The sequence below is a fragment of the Hemibagrus wyckioides genome, linkage group LG04, assembly GCF_019097595.1.
Source record: "Hemibagrus wyckioides isolate EC202008001 linkage group LG04, SWU_Hwy_1.0, whole genome shotgun sequence".
NCBI lineage: Eukaryota > Metazoa > Chordata > Actinopteri > Siluriformes > Bagridae > Hemibagrus > Hemibagrus wyckioides.
The window spans coordinates 21,025,280-21,042,570 of NC_080713.1; the positions used below are offsets into that span (position 1 = coordinate 21,025,280).

General features: G+C 37.6%; 1 protein-coding gene across 2 annotated transcripts in view; it reads left to right on the forward strand.

Annotated features, from left to right (window-relative positions):
* Positions 1-17,283, forward strand: part of kcng4a (potassium voltage-gated channel, subfamily G, member 4a) — a 29,902-nt gene extending 12,619 nt beyond the window's left edge. Inside the window, exons 3-5 of one of the 2 annotated variants that reach the window (XM_058387046.1) lie at positions 10,012-10,872; positions 12,106-12,151; positions 12,271-17,283. In XM_058387046.1, the coding sequence (XP_058243029.1) occupies positions 10,012-10,872; positions 12,106-12,132 (888 nt within the window). In that variant the 3' untranslated portion in view covers positions 12,133-12,151; positions 12,271-17,283. Of the gene's footprint in view, positions 1-10,011; positions 10,873-12,105 lie in introns of both variants that reach the window. The other variant, XM_058387045.1, reaches the window with a different exon arrangement.
* The last annotated feature ends 8 nt before the right edge of the window (positions 17,284-17,291 follow it).

The window sequence follows — 17,291 nt, forward strand, 5'->3', positions numbered from 1 at the left end:
ATTTCTCTGTTTGCCTGAGAGAAAGTCTCCCTTTTCCTTTCCTTTCATCCTGTAACCACTCACCTTTTTGCTCTGTTATTTTCTTCATTTCTTCCGCTGCACACTTTTAATATTCATGTTCAAGCAAAATACTCATTCTGTAGCCTTCCACTCTGGAAAAAAAAAACATTTTGGATGTACAAGGAGAGAATATATGCATACTGCAAAATATTTAGCTTCAATAATACTGCCTTCAAAAATCATCTTTTTTATGTTTTTTTTTTAAATATAACCTTTCATATTTATTAAAAAATATTATTTTTTTCACGATTGGAAAAACCAAGGAGTGTCCCATATAGAAGAGACAGGTTGTTTACTTGTGGATGCCAATAAACAGTACAAAATTCATAATACAAAACAAAAACCATTTCTAACAAATCTTTTAACTTTGGTTTAGTTTTTAGATCAAAGTGCTTTAAAGAACATTAAGCATGCAATGAAAACAGGTACATCAATATATACTCTGGGAAAGTTCCTCGTATTTGGGTTATGCAGGCATTAAACTGGATGATTTAGAGATTACAGAGATTGAGGTTATTAAAATTTCCTGAGTGTTGATGCCAGATTTTTCTTGACTGTAGCACTTGAGACAGGAGTTTTCAGTTGTAACCACCATCATTAAATCAAGTAACAAAAAATTGGTCTGTTTTACACATAGAATTTTCAACTGTGCTGGGTGTTGATGTCAAAGTGAAATGGGGCGAAAGAAGGGGCATTGGCAAGTGTCTATAAAATGACTCACAAGAGGCTCATCTAAACACAAATAAGCACTCTGGACCATCGATTTCAAATGTGTTTTCTCACCCACATAATATACTTGTGCTGAGGCATTGGCTTAACACATTTTTTTTTATAGTTCTACAAATTTTCCTAGGTTATTTGTACTGGTAAGAAATACAACAAATCAACTAGCACTAGCATGCTTTCATTTACTGTTTTAATGAATGAATTGTTCCTAGTTTTGGATGACTTTTGCTTTGCCCACAGTTTATAAGCTAATAAGTGGTTATCTGCTATGGTTACAGGTCACTGTAAGTAGATTAGTTCATTATACTATTGCAAGAATCATTGTAGCATATAATGTTTGGTTCACAAGATAAGTATTGACCTGTTTAAGCATGTATGAGAAGCTCATGAGGGGGTAGAAACATATAAGGTCTGAAATCTGATGTGCATACTCTCAAGTCTATTTATTTAACAAATTTAAGTTTGAAGCTTAGGAATAGGCCAAGTATGTTTTTAATCTTAATCTGAAAACAGTTATTGAGCTAGCGATCCTGATACTCTCTGAAACACACTCAGCTTAGAGACGATGCAAGAAAAACATGTTCCACCAGCTAAGCTATACGACTGATCCTTAGGACTAGCTCAGGTCTTATCATAGTGAACAGCGTCATAAAATCGGTCACTAATCATAGTAAAAATGGAAGTAATTCTTGGGTCATCAAGTTTCTGAAGCACTAATTAGATATCCAAATCCATAACAACCATATTTTTGGAATCATTTCAGAAAACTGCAGGGCTTGAAGCATCAGTCAAACTACATTAGGGATAGTTTGTCTTGCAATGCTTCCTACAGATCTGGGTGGGGTTGAGAAGATGAGGAGACGAGTGAATTTTTTTTTTAGATATTTGGGTAGATATGACAAATAGATCTCACATACTATATTAGAGTCATAGTCAGTCTCATCACTTGTATCAACTTTACTGTAATGCAGTGTGTTACCCCCACTTTCTCTCTCTCTGTCTCTCTCCACACTCTCAGCTCTTTCTAACTCGTTTGTCAGTTGGACTCCTGCAATGGATAATACACTTATATATTCTTAGCAATTTTATCCCCTGCATTAGCACTGGCTATCCTTGCATTTGAAATGATATCATGCTGTGTAATCAGGACTGACTGCATCAGCTACAGTACTTCATTAAGATGTTTTAGATCCATTTATACTGATCACTGACTGCCCTAATGCAGTTAATTACATACATCTTCAACTAGCAGCTATGTAGCAGTCATGCTGTCTCATGATTAACTAAGTAGCAACATTATGAAACACCCAGGAAGTTCATCTCAGCAGCAAGTACGGCTAAGATTAGCAAAAGTTACTTTGTCAGGAAAAGTTTAGAATACTGTATAAGATTCAGAAATCAGCAGTCTTGGGGAAACTTTATTATTTTATTATTAGCTTATTATTATGGAGATCAAACAACCAGCTTTTATGAGCAAAAACAGAGAAATTCTGTGTCAAAGACGGTGACCAAATCAGAAGGATCATTTGACTAAATAATGAGGAGACTTGACTATTAATGGACCGTTAATTGAAATAACATGCATTTAAATCATGTGCTGCATTGTGAAGAGGCTGTTCATGTGCTCTGGACTTGAACCTGGCTAATGGAATTGGCAGTAATGTGGCATAAGAGACACATTTGAGTGTATTGAGTGCATTGTGCCCCTCCACACAGAGGCTGAGCAACTGGACCAATCTGATGTTACTGATCCTGGTTGTTAAATGTTGAAGGCGGCAGAAAATGAACCTGTTATTTGCAGGAACATTCGTTCGTGGTGTAACTGATATGACAATTTGAAAAATTTACCTGATATAAAAGTATGGTTAGAGATTAAACAGACAATAATACTTTTACAGGGCTCTGGTGATACAATGCCTAATATTTCAGTTTCAAATAAACTGCAGAAACTCCCATCACACCTCCTGCCTCAGACACACAGTAGATTTATTCTCCTATAACCCGAAAACTCCCCGTGTTTGATCCCTTGCTTAATACATTTGAGGTAACTTTAATGGTTTTACTGGAAAAAAAAGAACAATCTGCAGTTAGTTTGTAGAAAACTATCACTAATATTAGCTTTGCTAATATATTAGCACCCCCCAATGCCTTGCAGTGAGTTTCACTGTTGTTTCGAACCTTATATCACATTTATATCACAAGTGTTTATGTAGTTATCCTATGCAATCTTTATTTGGATGATCACTGCTTAACTAAAATGATTTATACTGATACCAATAGTTCTCCTCAAACTGTAACATCAGCTGATTTTATGCACTAATTTCAGGCAACTCCATAATGTATTTGTGTATGTAATGTGTGTGAAGCTCAAGTTAGCTTCCTCTGGCATCTGGAACCCTGAAACATTCAACAAATTCACATACACGCACACACACACACACACACACACACACACTCATCACAGCAGAGCCAGAGCTGCAAAGGTATTTACTACTACTGATGAAGCAATCACACCATTTTAGAGCACTGTAGAACCCTTTAACAGAACACTTTCACAGCACTGCAGAACTCATTTTACTGTTGTTTGATTTGTACTTATTTTGTTTCTTGCTATCTTTATAGATAGAACAAACCTAGTTGCTACTAATAACTTTTAACTTTTATCTCAAGGATAATGAGGAATCAATGCAGCTCTTCCCTTTTAAATCTGGCGGTAACTTTCTTTATGTTCACATGAGTTTTACATCGTTATATATTTTTGCATGCGGGACACTGGTGGCTCAATGGTAGGTTTCTCGCCTACCATGCAGAAGGCCCGGGTTTGCTTCCCAGCTAGTGCCCAAACCCCACTGGAAGCAGTGCTGGTCCCAAGCCTGGATAATAATGGGAGGGTTATGTCAGGAAGGGCATCTGGCGTAAAACCTGTGCCAAGTTCTTGTGCAGACCTCGTACACGTAGGGAGCAGCTGAAAGAACAACGTATATTTTTGCATGCAGCTAAACAATTATTAACCCTCTTGTTTTGCATAAAGTCTCATAAAATGAAAACCCATATTCTCACTCACATTTGAAGTGATTTCTTGTTCTTTTTTCTGCGAAAGGTCAACGATTCTTTCATCAAAATTCTGCCGGCATTTTCACAAAACAAGAGGCTGGTGCTGTAGATGAAACTGAAGTCAGTATGCAGCTGAAGTGGCATCTATTACTTCTATCCTCTGTGTATGTTAATGTGAGTGAGAGCTTGGGTCAAGGTTGCTCCTGCTGTGGGGTAATTGAACAGATAAACAGTAAGCACAATGAGGTAGACCTGCTTTCCATGTCAACTCGGTTTTATTGTGCACTCTCATTCTTCTCTCATCCCTGCACTGCCTTATGCAGGGCAATTTCTATTACTCTTGATAATAGAGGAAAAAGCGTGACTGCAGAATTGAGAATCGGCCTGTTTTAATACACTCTCAGGCCGGAGGAGGAGGAGAGATTGCCATGTGTGTATTTAATATTCTATACGGCCTCAGGGTGCTTTCAGATATGCAGTATTTAGTGTGTTTAAATCAATCTCTGAAATATTTGCTCTCTTGGTTGAAGTTTGATTGCTGTGGGAACACAACTCGACCCTGCTGCTCTTTATACTATATGTGCATTTCTAAGTGCGTTTAATGAGAAAGTACACTAGTTGCCTGGTAAACTCTAAGGTTTTTATATGACCAAATTTTAATCAGTATGATGCAACATTTTGTGAGGCACAATTTGTCTATAAACGTGCAATATAAATAAAGCTGACATGAATTATTAAACTAAATAGAGTCCCTAATTGTGCCGCAGTCACATGTTTGGCATATAAAGATCCTTGTTTTTGCTTTCTCTCTCTGAGCTTTGCATGTGATAAATATGTCTGTGTGGGTTTTCTCCTGGTTCTCTGGTTTTCTTCAACTTTCCAGAAACATGCTTCTAGGTGGATTGGCTAGATTAAAGTGTAGATGTGCCCTGACATAGACCTGACATAGATCCAGAGGGTTTTCTCATTTTGCACCCTTTGGGTCCACTGCAACACCATGTGGTTACTGGGGATGAGAAAATGAATGATGATACATAGGAAGTCAAGTTTATAGTTTTTTGTTTTATGGAGCAAACTCAGATTTGTAGATTTTGTTTTTTCACAGAATAAAATCAAGCAAGAATGACTAAGTTTGGCGAGTTGAAATAGATAATATAAAAATATATAGATAAAAAATAATAGATAAAAATAGATACCTTTATAGATACTTTTCGTCAAAGGTAAGCAATATTTGAGTAATGATACTTTGTTTTTATACTAAAGATTTGTTTCATTTTGGTGTTTTTCTACTTCAGTGTTTGAATGAAATTGAATACTTTTTTGTATTATCATGTGCTTGGAGTGAGAGGAGCTTTCATTTGGTTATAAAACATCATTTAGGAGTCTAGTTCAGTGCCCTGCATTTGGCAGGATTACACAGATTAAGGCTTTCAATTTGGGATGAAGCAGGATATCATTTGTGTGTCTGTGTGTGTCTGTGTGTGTGAAAGAGAAAGAGCAGAGTAGTGGTATGTGTGTCTGTTCAGCAGTCATGTCTTAGGTTTGATATGTCTCTGTTCTGATTTTATTAGATATGGACTGACATCTGAAGCTTTTTTAAAAGACTGTGTCTAAAATTACACCATGACCTTAGGGTTATTCACTGCACTGTATATGTATTAGAAAAGCAACATCCTGACTGATTGCCTGAGATTTTTTTTCCCACTCACTTTTCAACCAGCTTTCCAGAGTGTGAGGATTAGAAAGCAAAGGAAAGCAATATGCTGATGTAAACTATTTCCTGCCTTGGGGTTTTCTAGGACAGATCCAAATAACAAAAGTCTGGCAGGACACATTTACGCTGGACAGATATTTAAATAAGAGTAAAAAGGGAAGTAAAGGATAATAGGCAATAGGGATGATTGTTGAGTGTGTAAGAATGTAGTATGTGTGTGAAAATGATAATGTGTAAAAATGATGATGATAACGATGATGTTTTATGTGTAGATGTAGCAGTGTCAGTGTTGCTTTACTTCCTGTGCGCATACAGACTGTGCCCTGTGTACTTCTATCTTTATTCAATTCTATCTTTAGTGAATGTTGAGTAGCTTATTTATAGTTTTGATGATGAAAGTCCATGTGCAAGCTTTTTTCTTGCAGTGAAAAGATCCATGCTCATTTTTTCTCTCTCAGTGTTATAAAGCATCTGGAAAAAATGATGTGACAAGTGAGGAAAGTGTAGTTGTCTCTGTGTGAATCTCTCTCTCTCTCTCTAACATCGTCTCTCACTGTCTCACACAAATCCACACACTTGCACGCAGACTTTCATTTTCTATTTCTTCCTCTTGAACTCATATACACTCTCTGCGCTGATTCATACTTTAGTCAAATCCATTAAATTAAATAAAAATAAAAAAAGAAAGAAAAGAAAAGAAAAAAACACCTGGCATTGATCATCATCAGTTCACTGTACTGTGAATAAATTTTGCATACACAGCCTCATGCTGAGCATAAGGAAACTGTACATGGTCGAACAGAGATAACTCATCTCCACTGGGACCTGTACCACCTCTGTCTGGCTTTCGCTCATGTATTTTCTCTTGTCATGAATAATATGTCTGATTTGCCATGTTTACTCTCTGTCTTTCTCTCTGTAATTGCCAGTGTGCTTGCTTTCTCGTCAGTCGCACAGCTGATTTAGGCAGTATTAATCAGTTTGTGGTGCAATGAGATGAAACAAGCTGCTCTGTTATTGTTCGAAAATGAAAGCCAGCATCTGCTTGTGAATTGCAGCATTCCTCCAATTATTCATCCCACTGTACGCCATCCTCCAGCACCACATTTGCCAGCTACTTTGTTTTATTAGTTCAGTTTTGTGTGAAAGATGCTTCTCTCTGTTTTGCAGTGGTAGTCTCTCATTTACTGTATACACACACACACACACACACATTTACAGCATTTGGCAGACATGCTTATCCAGAGTGATGTATAAAAGTGCTTTGAAGTCTCCAATGAATACATCAATAACACACACACACACACACCCACACACACACACACACACACACACACTTGACCAAGCAATTGATTCTGCAGTTTCACTCCACTTTGCATTAGGCATGTATGATATGTAAGGGATACATCACACTGGACCTTCCTGTTATACACCACCAAAAGTAATATCTTAGCAAGTAAAAGTCTCTTGAATAAAGGCAGATGCACTGAATATTTCTCTCTTTTAGATAATTTATCAAGCCAATTTATAGATATATTTACTTGGTTCATCCTTGGAGTTCTCTTTAGTCTGCTGGCGGATATGTTATCTAATTTCAAAGAATTTCTTTCTAGAAAGAAGCAAAATGATCTGCTCATAGAATAAGACTTGAAAGCTTGGAAGAAATAAATATGTTTAGAAATACAGTGAGGTTCAAAAGACTGAGGCCACGTTGAAAAGATTTTACTTTTATTATATAAAACTGGAAATGAACAGTTTAAGAGTCTTCAGAAGTTGACTATTCAATATTAAAGATGCTGCAAAACTTTGAGATACTGATCTGAACTCCTTAATCTCTTCTATTAAAGCATGCATTCAGACGACTTCGATCTAAAATGGATGATAAAGTTTTGCACAAACTAATGGAGTCCATGCATGCTCGAGTCACACTGTTATTAAAGCGAAAAGGGGACAAACTAAATACTAATAACTTCTATGAAATTCATGCAAATATTTCTTCTTCTCACTCAAGTTATTGCTAATAATATCATTTATAATGTGTTGAATTGAAAAAAGAATGTCGAACAGAAGGATTTTCACTTTGCTCTCAGACGTTTGGAGCCCACTGTAGGCTTAATAGTCTTATATACATTATGTTAAAAGCTCATAATGAGAAATATTAGATCTTCTGTCTGTACTTTATTATAAGATATCTTCTGCAGTCTGGGAAATGGTTATCCTTGCGTGACAGGGTGGTGTGATACCGCTCAGTGCAAAACACTTTTTAAACCCTGGTTAAAAAAAAAGTTTTATTTTGTTAGGGGTTTTTTTTCTTTTTTTGTTATTATTATTATTATTATTATCTTGTTGCAATAACAGCAAGCCTTTGCTCCGACCTCAACAGGTGAACTCATCTATTATGGGCGTAATTACAGGAAGTGACAATGAAACTTGCAAGAAAATGGCAATCCATTGATTTCATTATCTGTTAAGGAGAGGGGTTAGAACCTGACCTTAGTGTACTCTCAGCAAAATGTCAATGAGGTTAAGGAAAATCCACTAATTTGTTAGAAAGCACAAACAAAGTACTACACAAATACCCGTGGGTGTGTGTGTGTGTGTGTGTTCCTCTGTATTTGTGAGTGTTTGTTTCACTGCATGTGTGTGTGTGTGTGTCTGTGTGTTCCTCTGTATTTGTGAGTGTTTGTTTCACTGCATGTGTGTGTGTTTCTCTGTGTATGTGAGTGTTTGTTTCACTGTGTGTGTGTGTGTGTGTCTGGACTGTGTAGCTGATAATAGTTCTTTTGACAAATAGAGCATCAACAGAGAGTCAAATACTCAAAATGACAAAAGCACAGAGCAATAAGCTGCCCCGTCCTGCCACTATAAACTGATGGATATTTTAATATTTTTAAATATTTGAATAGTTTCTTTTCTTCATTCTGCCTTCTTTATTAAAGTCGTATACAATATGTCTCGTAAAATGGCGTTTTTGTGTCACGTTCACTGTAGAGCTTCAAAATGACTTAATAATTCGCTAAAGCTTTTACGATTTCAAGCAGTAATGAAAATAATTGTGTAATGCCGTTTGACAGGACTACATGGTGGATTCTAGATACTTAAACCATTCATCTGTATCTTTTTAAGTGTAAATGACGAGCAGGAAAATTCACAGTCACAAATCAGTTTCATATTTTAGTTTTAGGCTCAGAGACGTGTCATATTTCAGTCTCCTGCCAAACACTTAACGACAAAAGTATATCCCCTTATTATAATCTACTGTTCTGTTTTATGGTGAAATTTTATTACAAACTGGTGCTGGCAGTAATCTATTCTAATCTGTAGGCACCTTAGATTTTGATTAGATTTTGATCGAGGGTGCTGAGATGCTGTTACTCGGTTTTATGATTAAAACATCATCCTGATGCATTTCAGTTTTGATTTCTATAAGCCTACATTATGATATTATAATTTTCATCCATCATGACAAACACTCGCTTAACATTATTGTTTCTTCTTGGTTTGAAATGCCTTAAATATTAACACAAATATGCCAATCTACACGTTTTAATATAAATTCTGTATGTTGATATATGCATTATTAACACACGTATTACATTTTTGGTGCATAAATGCAGGATACCAAATCACAAAACATATAGAGTATCAATTCTTTTTCTCATCGCTAATCCATTTGCCATTTTCTGAAGATTTCTTGCCTTTTTATAAAGGACAAGGACATACAGGTAGACACCATGGTGATTTAAGCAGTAGTAGATTGATTCTCATGGGTGGAATGAGATGTTATTGACATTTCTTGAAACAGCAGACATGGAGATAAGGTCACTTTAAGTGCATTAGCATGGTGAAATTGTCATTCAGCATTATTAGAGGTGCAAGCCTTCTTTCACATATGTAACATCCTTCTTTTCGGCATGGAATTCGTTAGTCAAACGCTGCAGGACAAGGTGAGAAAATTACATTGAATCCAATCGAGAAGGAGGCATGTGAGAGAGAAAATGAACAAAAGATGAGAGTGGAAAGATTGATTGAATTGTTTCCGTGTTTACTTGGCGTTCTCAGGAGAGGGCAGTTAGAGGGCACGGTAATCTGTCCGTTTTCTGTATTCTCTCCCACAGTAAAGCGGATACACCTTTGACCCAGGATAATTAATTGATTCTACTAGACTTATCGTTTAAAGTGACTTCAATCCCGAAAGAAAACAAAGACTCTTTTTAATGATTTGATGTCTATCTCATCTCTCATCTTATCTCTCCCCTCTCTCTTTCTCTCAGCGACACGTCCTCCTCTTCCAGATTGACCTCATCTGTGTTGTCTAAATGTTATCTCTCCTTGCAAATCCCTTTCGCTAATTCACATTCAGCTCAGTGGACCCTTTTAAAGACTCCTTGTGTTCAAGTTAACTCAATTACCTTTAACTGTAGCTTAATTAAGTTCTCCTTTCTTTTCTTTTTCAGGGCGAGTGCTCACAGAAGTGCTACCACATGTTCATCGTGGAGACCGTGTGTGTGGCGTGGTTTTCCCTGGAGTTTTTGTTACGTTTCCTGCAGGCGCGCAGCAAGCTGGAGTTCCTACGCGGACCGCTCAATATCATCGATGCCATGGCCATCTTGCCCTACTATGTGTCCCTGGCTGTGGATGAAGAAGAGGACGATGTGGGGCTAGACCAAGAACGCTCATCTACAGGCAAGGGCTACTTGGACAAGCTGGGCCTGGTGCTGCGGATCCTGCGAGCTCTACGCATCTTATATGTGATGCGGCTTGCACGGCACTCACTGGGGCTGCAGACTCTAGGACTGACCGTGCGTCGAAGCACGCGTGAGTTTGGGCTTCTGCTTCTCTTCTTGTGTGTAGCCGTGACACTCTTTTCACCACTCGTACACCTGGCTGAGAGCGAACTAAGCGGCGAGCAGGACTTCAGCAGCATCCCTGCCTCCTACTGGTGGGCCATTATCTCCATGACGACAGTGGGCTATGGAGACATGGTTCCACGTAGCATCCCCGGGCAGGTGGTGGCACTCAGCAGCATCCTGAGTGGCATCCTTATCATGGCCTTCCCTGCCACCTCCATCTTCCACATGTTCTCACGCTCCTACCAGGAGCTCAAACAGGAGCACCAGCGCATCATGAAGGAGGAGTGTGCTAAAGCCGCAGCTGCGGCTGTGGACAGACATGGTGAGGAGCCAGAAAGAAGCGGGGATCATCCTGCACCTGTACTGGCTCTCCATCAGGATCCTGAAAAGGCTGGATCCACAGATGGCGTGTCACTATTAGGGAACAGTGGAGACTCGTCAGGGAATAACAGATACTCCTTACCGGTAGGACCCTTGTAGAGACTATTGACACTATTGATAGTGTGGACTTTGTAGTGGTTCCTGATCTTCTAACCTTTCAGATGAAGGGAAGGATGTAAAGGACCACTCTGTTTGAGAAGAGGAAAAAAAAAAAAAAACGCCATAGTGACTTTCACAATGTGAAGCAGGCTATTTTGTCTTCCATCAGCCATCAGCTGACTAGATCTAATTGAAATACTGCAGTTTTCATATACAGCTTGCTCGGATCGAATACCTTTTTTCAGATTTAATAATCACCCTCAAGCCTATTAAACTACGCAAATGATTTTTATCATCCCAATTTGTCATGGCTATGGCTTTGTCATGCTGTAATGATAGTAGCCTAGATCATTTTTAATTCTTTGTGTCATTCATGAGATCTTTCCTTCAGTTAAAACCAATTAAATTCGACACAAGCTAGCACATTCTATTGGTTTGTTCAAGATTCACAATGATACTGCTTTCCCATCAGTGCTGCATTTATTATGTCAAGAAAGAAATATATTCTAGGCACATTTAGTCTTGCTGTCCCTTTGTAGCATTTTGGACTGACAGCAGTGACTGACCCATAAAGGATCCAAATAAAAGGCTGTAGTTATCCCAGCACTTTGCCTGTGCTGTTTTCATCTTTCATTTGGTTCACTGAAAGCCTTCTAATCTACTCTGTCAAATGTTCAAAACATTACAGATGCACACACACATTTTCCCTTGTGTTTGGTTTGTGTCTCTCTCTCTCTCTCTCTCTCTCTCTCTCTCTCTCTCTCATACATACACACACACACACACACACACACAAAGGTTTTTTTTAAAAAGATATGCAACAGAAAGTAAGAATACGTGAGTGTTTGTGTGTGTGTTGTGTTTGTATTTGACAGGGGTGAATGTGTGTGTTGGTGTTTATGTATTTGTAGATGGGTCGATGTCTGTAAACAGCACACTGCAGTCTAAGTAATTAGACAGAATTAATGTTGCTTTGGCTCTACAATCCAGCACACTGGATTTGACAAACAATGAAAATCAATTAATAGTGCAGTTTTAATTGAAGAATATTTCTGCCAACACAGTGCACTAGTCATGTTTGACATGAATCATACAGATTGGAAGTGCTTTTACTTTGAAGGAGGGGTATTGATTTGAAGGTACACAATTTTGTTTTCATTTTTGGCACAACATGTGTGTGTGTGTGTGTGTGTGTGTGTGTGTGTGTGTGTTTGACAGGGTGAGGGCTGGGTGACACAGGATTAGAAAGGTTGTTCAGCACAGCGTGAGTAAAATGAGTGAAAACTTCTCATTCAGTCAAAGAATGAACAAAGAATATTCTGAAGAAGTCTGTGTGTGTGTGTGTGTGTGGTTTGTTTATGGTCCTTGAATCATTTTTTTCAGCCAGGACTCTGTCCTTCATAGTCTTTAAAAGTCACAGACTTCATGCGCATTATATAACGGATGAGACAGCCAACAGGTAAGGGGTAATTTTGATGAGATTGCTGATTAGATGTACTGTAAGTTCATGGCACCTGCACTCAGCTGTGCAGTTAGTGCAAATTACAAAATGACATTCATCAAACATTTGTTAATGCTTAGGCATCCTTTAATCCAATCTAAACTCATTTTTTGTGTATTATCTTCCAGCTATCAAACCCCCATAATATAAAATGTATACCAAAATACTATAAAATGAATAGATTCAAGAATCTCCTTCCTGACTCCTGAGCAGTGATCCTGACTTTCAGAACTCCTTCAGAATTTCTTGCGAGTAAACATGACTTCCACGTGTAAGGATTGAATTTACACAAGCTTATCCTCTCACAATGCAGTCCATGTTGCAATATTGACCATGTTTCAGGGTGGCCACACGCTGGAAGGGTTAAGATTGGATTTTACACACTGCCGCATTATCCACAAGAGGATAATCTAGAAAGATAATCATTTAGGCCTTAAATGTGACGGTCAGGAGAGACATTATTTTGGTACTGACTAAAGAGATGGGGGATACTGAAGTTAGATTGAAAGTAAATAATTTATTTAAAGTATATATATATATTTTACTTTATATTTTGACATATTGTCATACTCATCTCATCCAGTCATGCTACTTCAATGCATTTTGTGTATTTGCTAATTTTGTGATAAAAACTACAGCCTGATACTTTCATCCCTGATACTCATTTAAAAGCAAAATGCAGCTAATTCCAGCAAATAAATTTTCTACGTAGATGCAGTTAATCCTTATAAAGTCTATATTTATTCACGGATCCTTTGTTCAGTGCCATATTTTTTTACATCCTGCTGGCTCTTATATAGTGACCAATAGATTTTTTTTTTTAATCTTAGAAATAAGATTATGTTCTATCAATTTGTTTATCTTTATAGATGTTGTGCAGTCATGCGGCCACATGCTGACGACCCCTCTTAGTGCCTTAGAATTATTATTATTATTGCACCTAGTGATCAAAAAAGGCAACAGCAACAATTACTAACTGCTAATAGAGGCCCATTGAGGAAGGAAACCCGCTCCCCTATGCTCACTCTATGATTCTTTTCAGGGATGAGGAACAGTTAATCTTATTTTCTAGCAAATAATCACAAATCAGTCTAATGCAAACCATGAAAAAGCAAAGAAAAGGGGGATTATGGAGTGGATGATTTGCAAATGATATATAGAAATTCTTGCACGCCACTGCAAATGTTTTTTTGTGTGAACTTTTGTGTGGACCTCAAGGAGATTTTGCTGAAGCCTGTTGAACAAATGTATGTCTAAATCCACTTAAAACTAGCTGCTAGACTGGATGACTGTATGATGGCTGACCCCCTAGTTATAGGGTTTATTCTAAAAATTCACTAGATAGTAACCTACACTGATCAAGCATAACATTATGACCACTGCCTAATGTTGTGTTAGTCCCCCTTTTGCTGCCAAAACAGCCCTGATCCATCAAGGCTTATACATTGATCCACCCATGGATGCCCCACCTCACAACTTACATGACTTAAAGCACTTAAAGCCCATGGAGGCCCCACCTCACAACTTACAGTACTTAAGGGATACTTACAGTACTTAAAGCACTTACAGGACTTAAATGATACTTTTGATAGATACTGACCACTGCAGACCAGGAACACCCCACAAGAGCTGCAGTTTTGGAGATGCTCTGATCTAGTTGTCTAGCCATCACAATTTGGCCCTTTGTCAAACTCACTGAAATCCTTATGCTTGCCCAATTTTCCTGCTTCTAACACATCGACTTTGAGGACAAAATGTTCGATTTCTGACTAATATATCCCACCCACTAACTGGTGCCATGATGAGGAGATAATCAGTGTTGTGCACTTCACCTCTCAGTGCTCATAATGTTATGCCTGATCGGTGTATAGCATTAGTCAAGTGTGATAGCTTCTTGCCTTTATTTAGACATTATTAATGTTGTTCTGCTCCACCAAGATCCATGGTCACAAGCCAGTGAAAAAGAAGAGTTAACACACTTTAGAGCTGGTTAAATTCAATGAAAAAAAATGAACTGTTTTGTTTGACACTAGTGTATTTGATCAACCTGGTTATTTTGCATTTGTATACAGTCTTTTCCACCACACTTGGTATTGATGTGCATCCATAGAAGTGTTAAACACAGAGATAGTGGTTGGTCTGAGCATTTTAAAGGTAGCACAGAGTGTGATCTCAGTTCGACCTGAATACTGTCCAAATTTCACTGTGAACTCTGGCCTTTTGAAGATGCTCCATTTGTCTTCAAACGCACAGTGGGAAGTGAAGCAGGACCACAGAGGTCTACATTAATCATCGCTGACCGAAACTAAGCCTTTTGGAAAGAGAGAGCTTACAACTCTGACTATAGACTATGCCCACACACACACACACATTCCTTATATCTCTGTATCTTCTGCTCTTAAGATTATTAATTGTTGTCCATCTCAGCTGGTCACAGATGCTGGATCTTCTGTGGAGTTTTTGAGGAAGACAATCATGCGAGTTGCTGTCTGTGTTAATTAAATATCCCAGCCACACACAGGGTTTCTCCCGAGTTTCATCACTGGAGCAGACTGACTGAACATTCACTGTGTTTGACAGATGGCTGTAATTGGATTTTTGGGTACATTTCATGGACCTACAATATGATCAATTTTCCCTCTCCCCCTCATTTTCAGGCGAAGCTTTAAAAATGAATAATGGGGTTGGGTATAGGCAATGGCAGATTTAATGCACTGTGCAGGTTTAATTTCTCAGTATAACTCTCTGCATCTGTTCACAACAAAATGGCAAAGCAGAGATGAAGAGAAAAGGATGCTCGTTTATATTTGTTTTCTCTTGTTTGTTAAGAAGTGCCATATGATGTTCTTCTTGCTAACAAGCTGTTTGTTAGTTATTATAGAAGAGTTTATAAAGCTGTTTGTTGTTTGCTGAGTCTATTTAAGACCAGATTATCTCCTTTCTACTTTTGTGCCTTCCATTACAGCAGATGGGTCTTTCTATGACTGCAACGTAGACTTATATTCTGAGGAAATGAGCCGTGATCATAGCTGAAGACTGCATATTAATGACTCAATGACTGACACAATGTGTATTTATTAATATATCTACATAGACCACTAAAAACAATCTAAGCTGTTAAAGAGTGGATAATAGAATTGCATGCTTTTGTATTACTTTTTAATCCACAGGTGTGTCTGGATCACAGGATGAAGAGATGACACGATGTGATCATAATGTTTCTTCTGGGGTTATGTGTCTGCAGCTGCTTTCTTGACTTCTGCTTGACTTCTCGAAATCTTAATAACAGCAGCTCTGACAGTAGCCTGTAGGTCAATATGAACGCACAAATATTTTCTAATACTGAGCATATTCTCTAATTAGATACGGAACATATTTTAAGGATAATGATAATTGGGGAAAAATGTGTAACTAAGCAAATCAAACCTTTCCGATATGCCGAAGCTTTCTGTAAGGAGATTTTTAGAGTTTATTTAACATTTATAGAAGGAGACTCCATTATAAGGGTTTTATTGCAGTCAGAATGTTTTCTACCATGTCTTCAGGACAGAATGCATTCAAGTTTCTCTGTAAGATGACAAGCTGCATTTTTTAGGTCTTAACATTCATTAAGAAGCAGGAAGCACGTGCATATCCTCAGTGTTGTGTTTATTACATTCAATAATCATTGTCATTATACCAGGTGGGGCTCAGAACACAAGTAGGCAGAAATAGACAAGGATTCTCAAATAAACATACTCAAAATGTAGGAATTTAGGTGAGGATTTAAACACAGGAACATGGGGAAAACAAAAACACATGGTAAAACCGGAAAAAGGAGAGCCTGCAGGTAGTATAATAAGTTATTGCTTTAAGCAATTTACAGTATAATGCAAGTTATAACAGAAACAAACTTCTCTCACAGACATTCCATAGCATTACACGGTTAAAACGCAATTCATTAAATATTAAAAATTTTAATCACTGGCAAATTACTGGGTTGTAAGAGGAATAACACACTTCATGCTGTTATTAGAAAAATAATCTGTCATGTTTTATTCCTTACTTTCCCTATCAGCATGAATTTGTGAAATTATCATTAATAGTTGGCATGTGAAAACCATGGCAGTCTATACAGTTACAGCTAGAGAGCATGTGAGTAAGACTACAGGTCTGATTAGCAGTTTCTATCAGTAAAACAAGACTGAAGTGCTATGTTCACGATCTTATCACTACAGACAGGTAATTACATCTTACTGAGAAATCCTGGCCAAGACCTAATCAATCACTGTGTGTCTAATCTATTCCACTTGTTACAGCCAGAATTTACTGCTGGACCTGTAAATCTTATGTATAATAAATCTACAGTCTGACTTGCTGCAAGAAACTAAAAGAGTTTACTATATTGAGACACTCTAATTACTGTTATTGTAAATACAGTAGTGATGCATTCACAAATTAAGCATTAAAGTTAATACTGTAGTTACATCCTTATATCTCAGAAATGTGACTTGCTTCTGCCTGATGAATTTTATTTCGGGATAATAAATGGAACAATACTGTACTTCCTGTCTGGTGGTGCAAACTGATGTGAATCCGAGTCAAGAGCTTGTGAATAATACATGCCGAATGCACATCTCAGCTTCTTGATATGGCATTTCAGTAGGAAATTTCCAACATTCCTCTCCGCACTGAAGATATAAAGTTAATAAGATGCTGAATAACAGAACATTTCTTAGCCACTATTCTCTATTTTCTCGCCAGGACTGACTACATAGATGTGTTAGTGAATTTGGAGCCAAATAATAAAACTACTGTTTCATATAATCAGTGTAATTATACTTTTGTGTTATAAGATAAATATAAATAGATGAAATGGTTAATTATGAAATATATTTGTTGGTCAAAACACCACCACCACCAA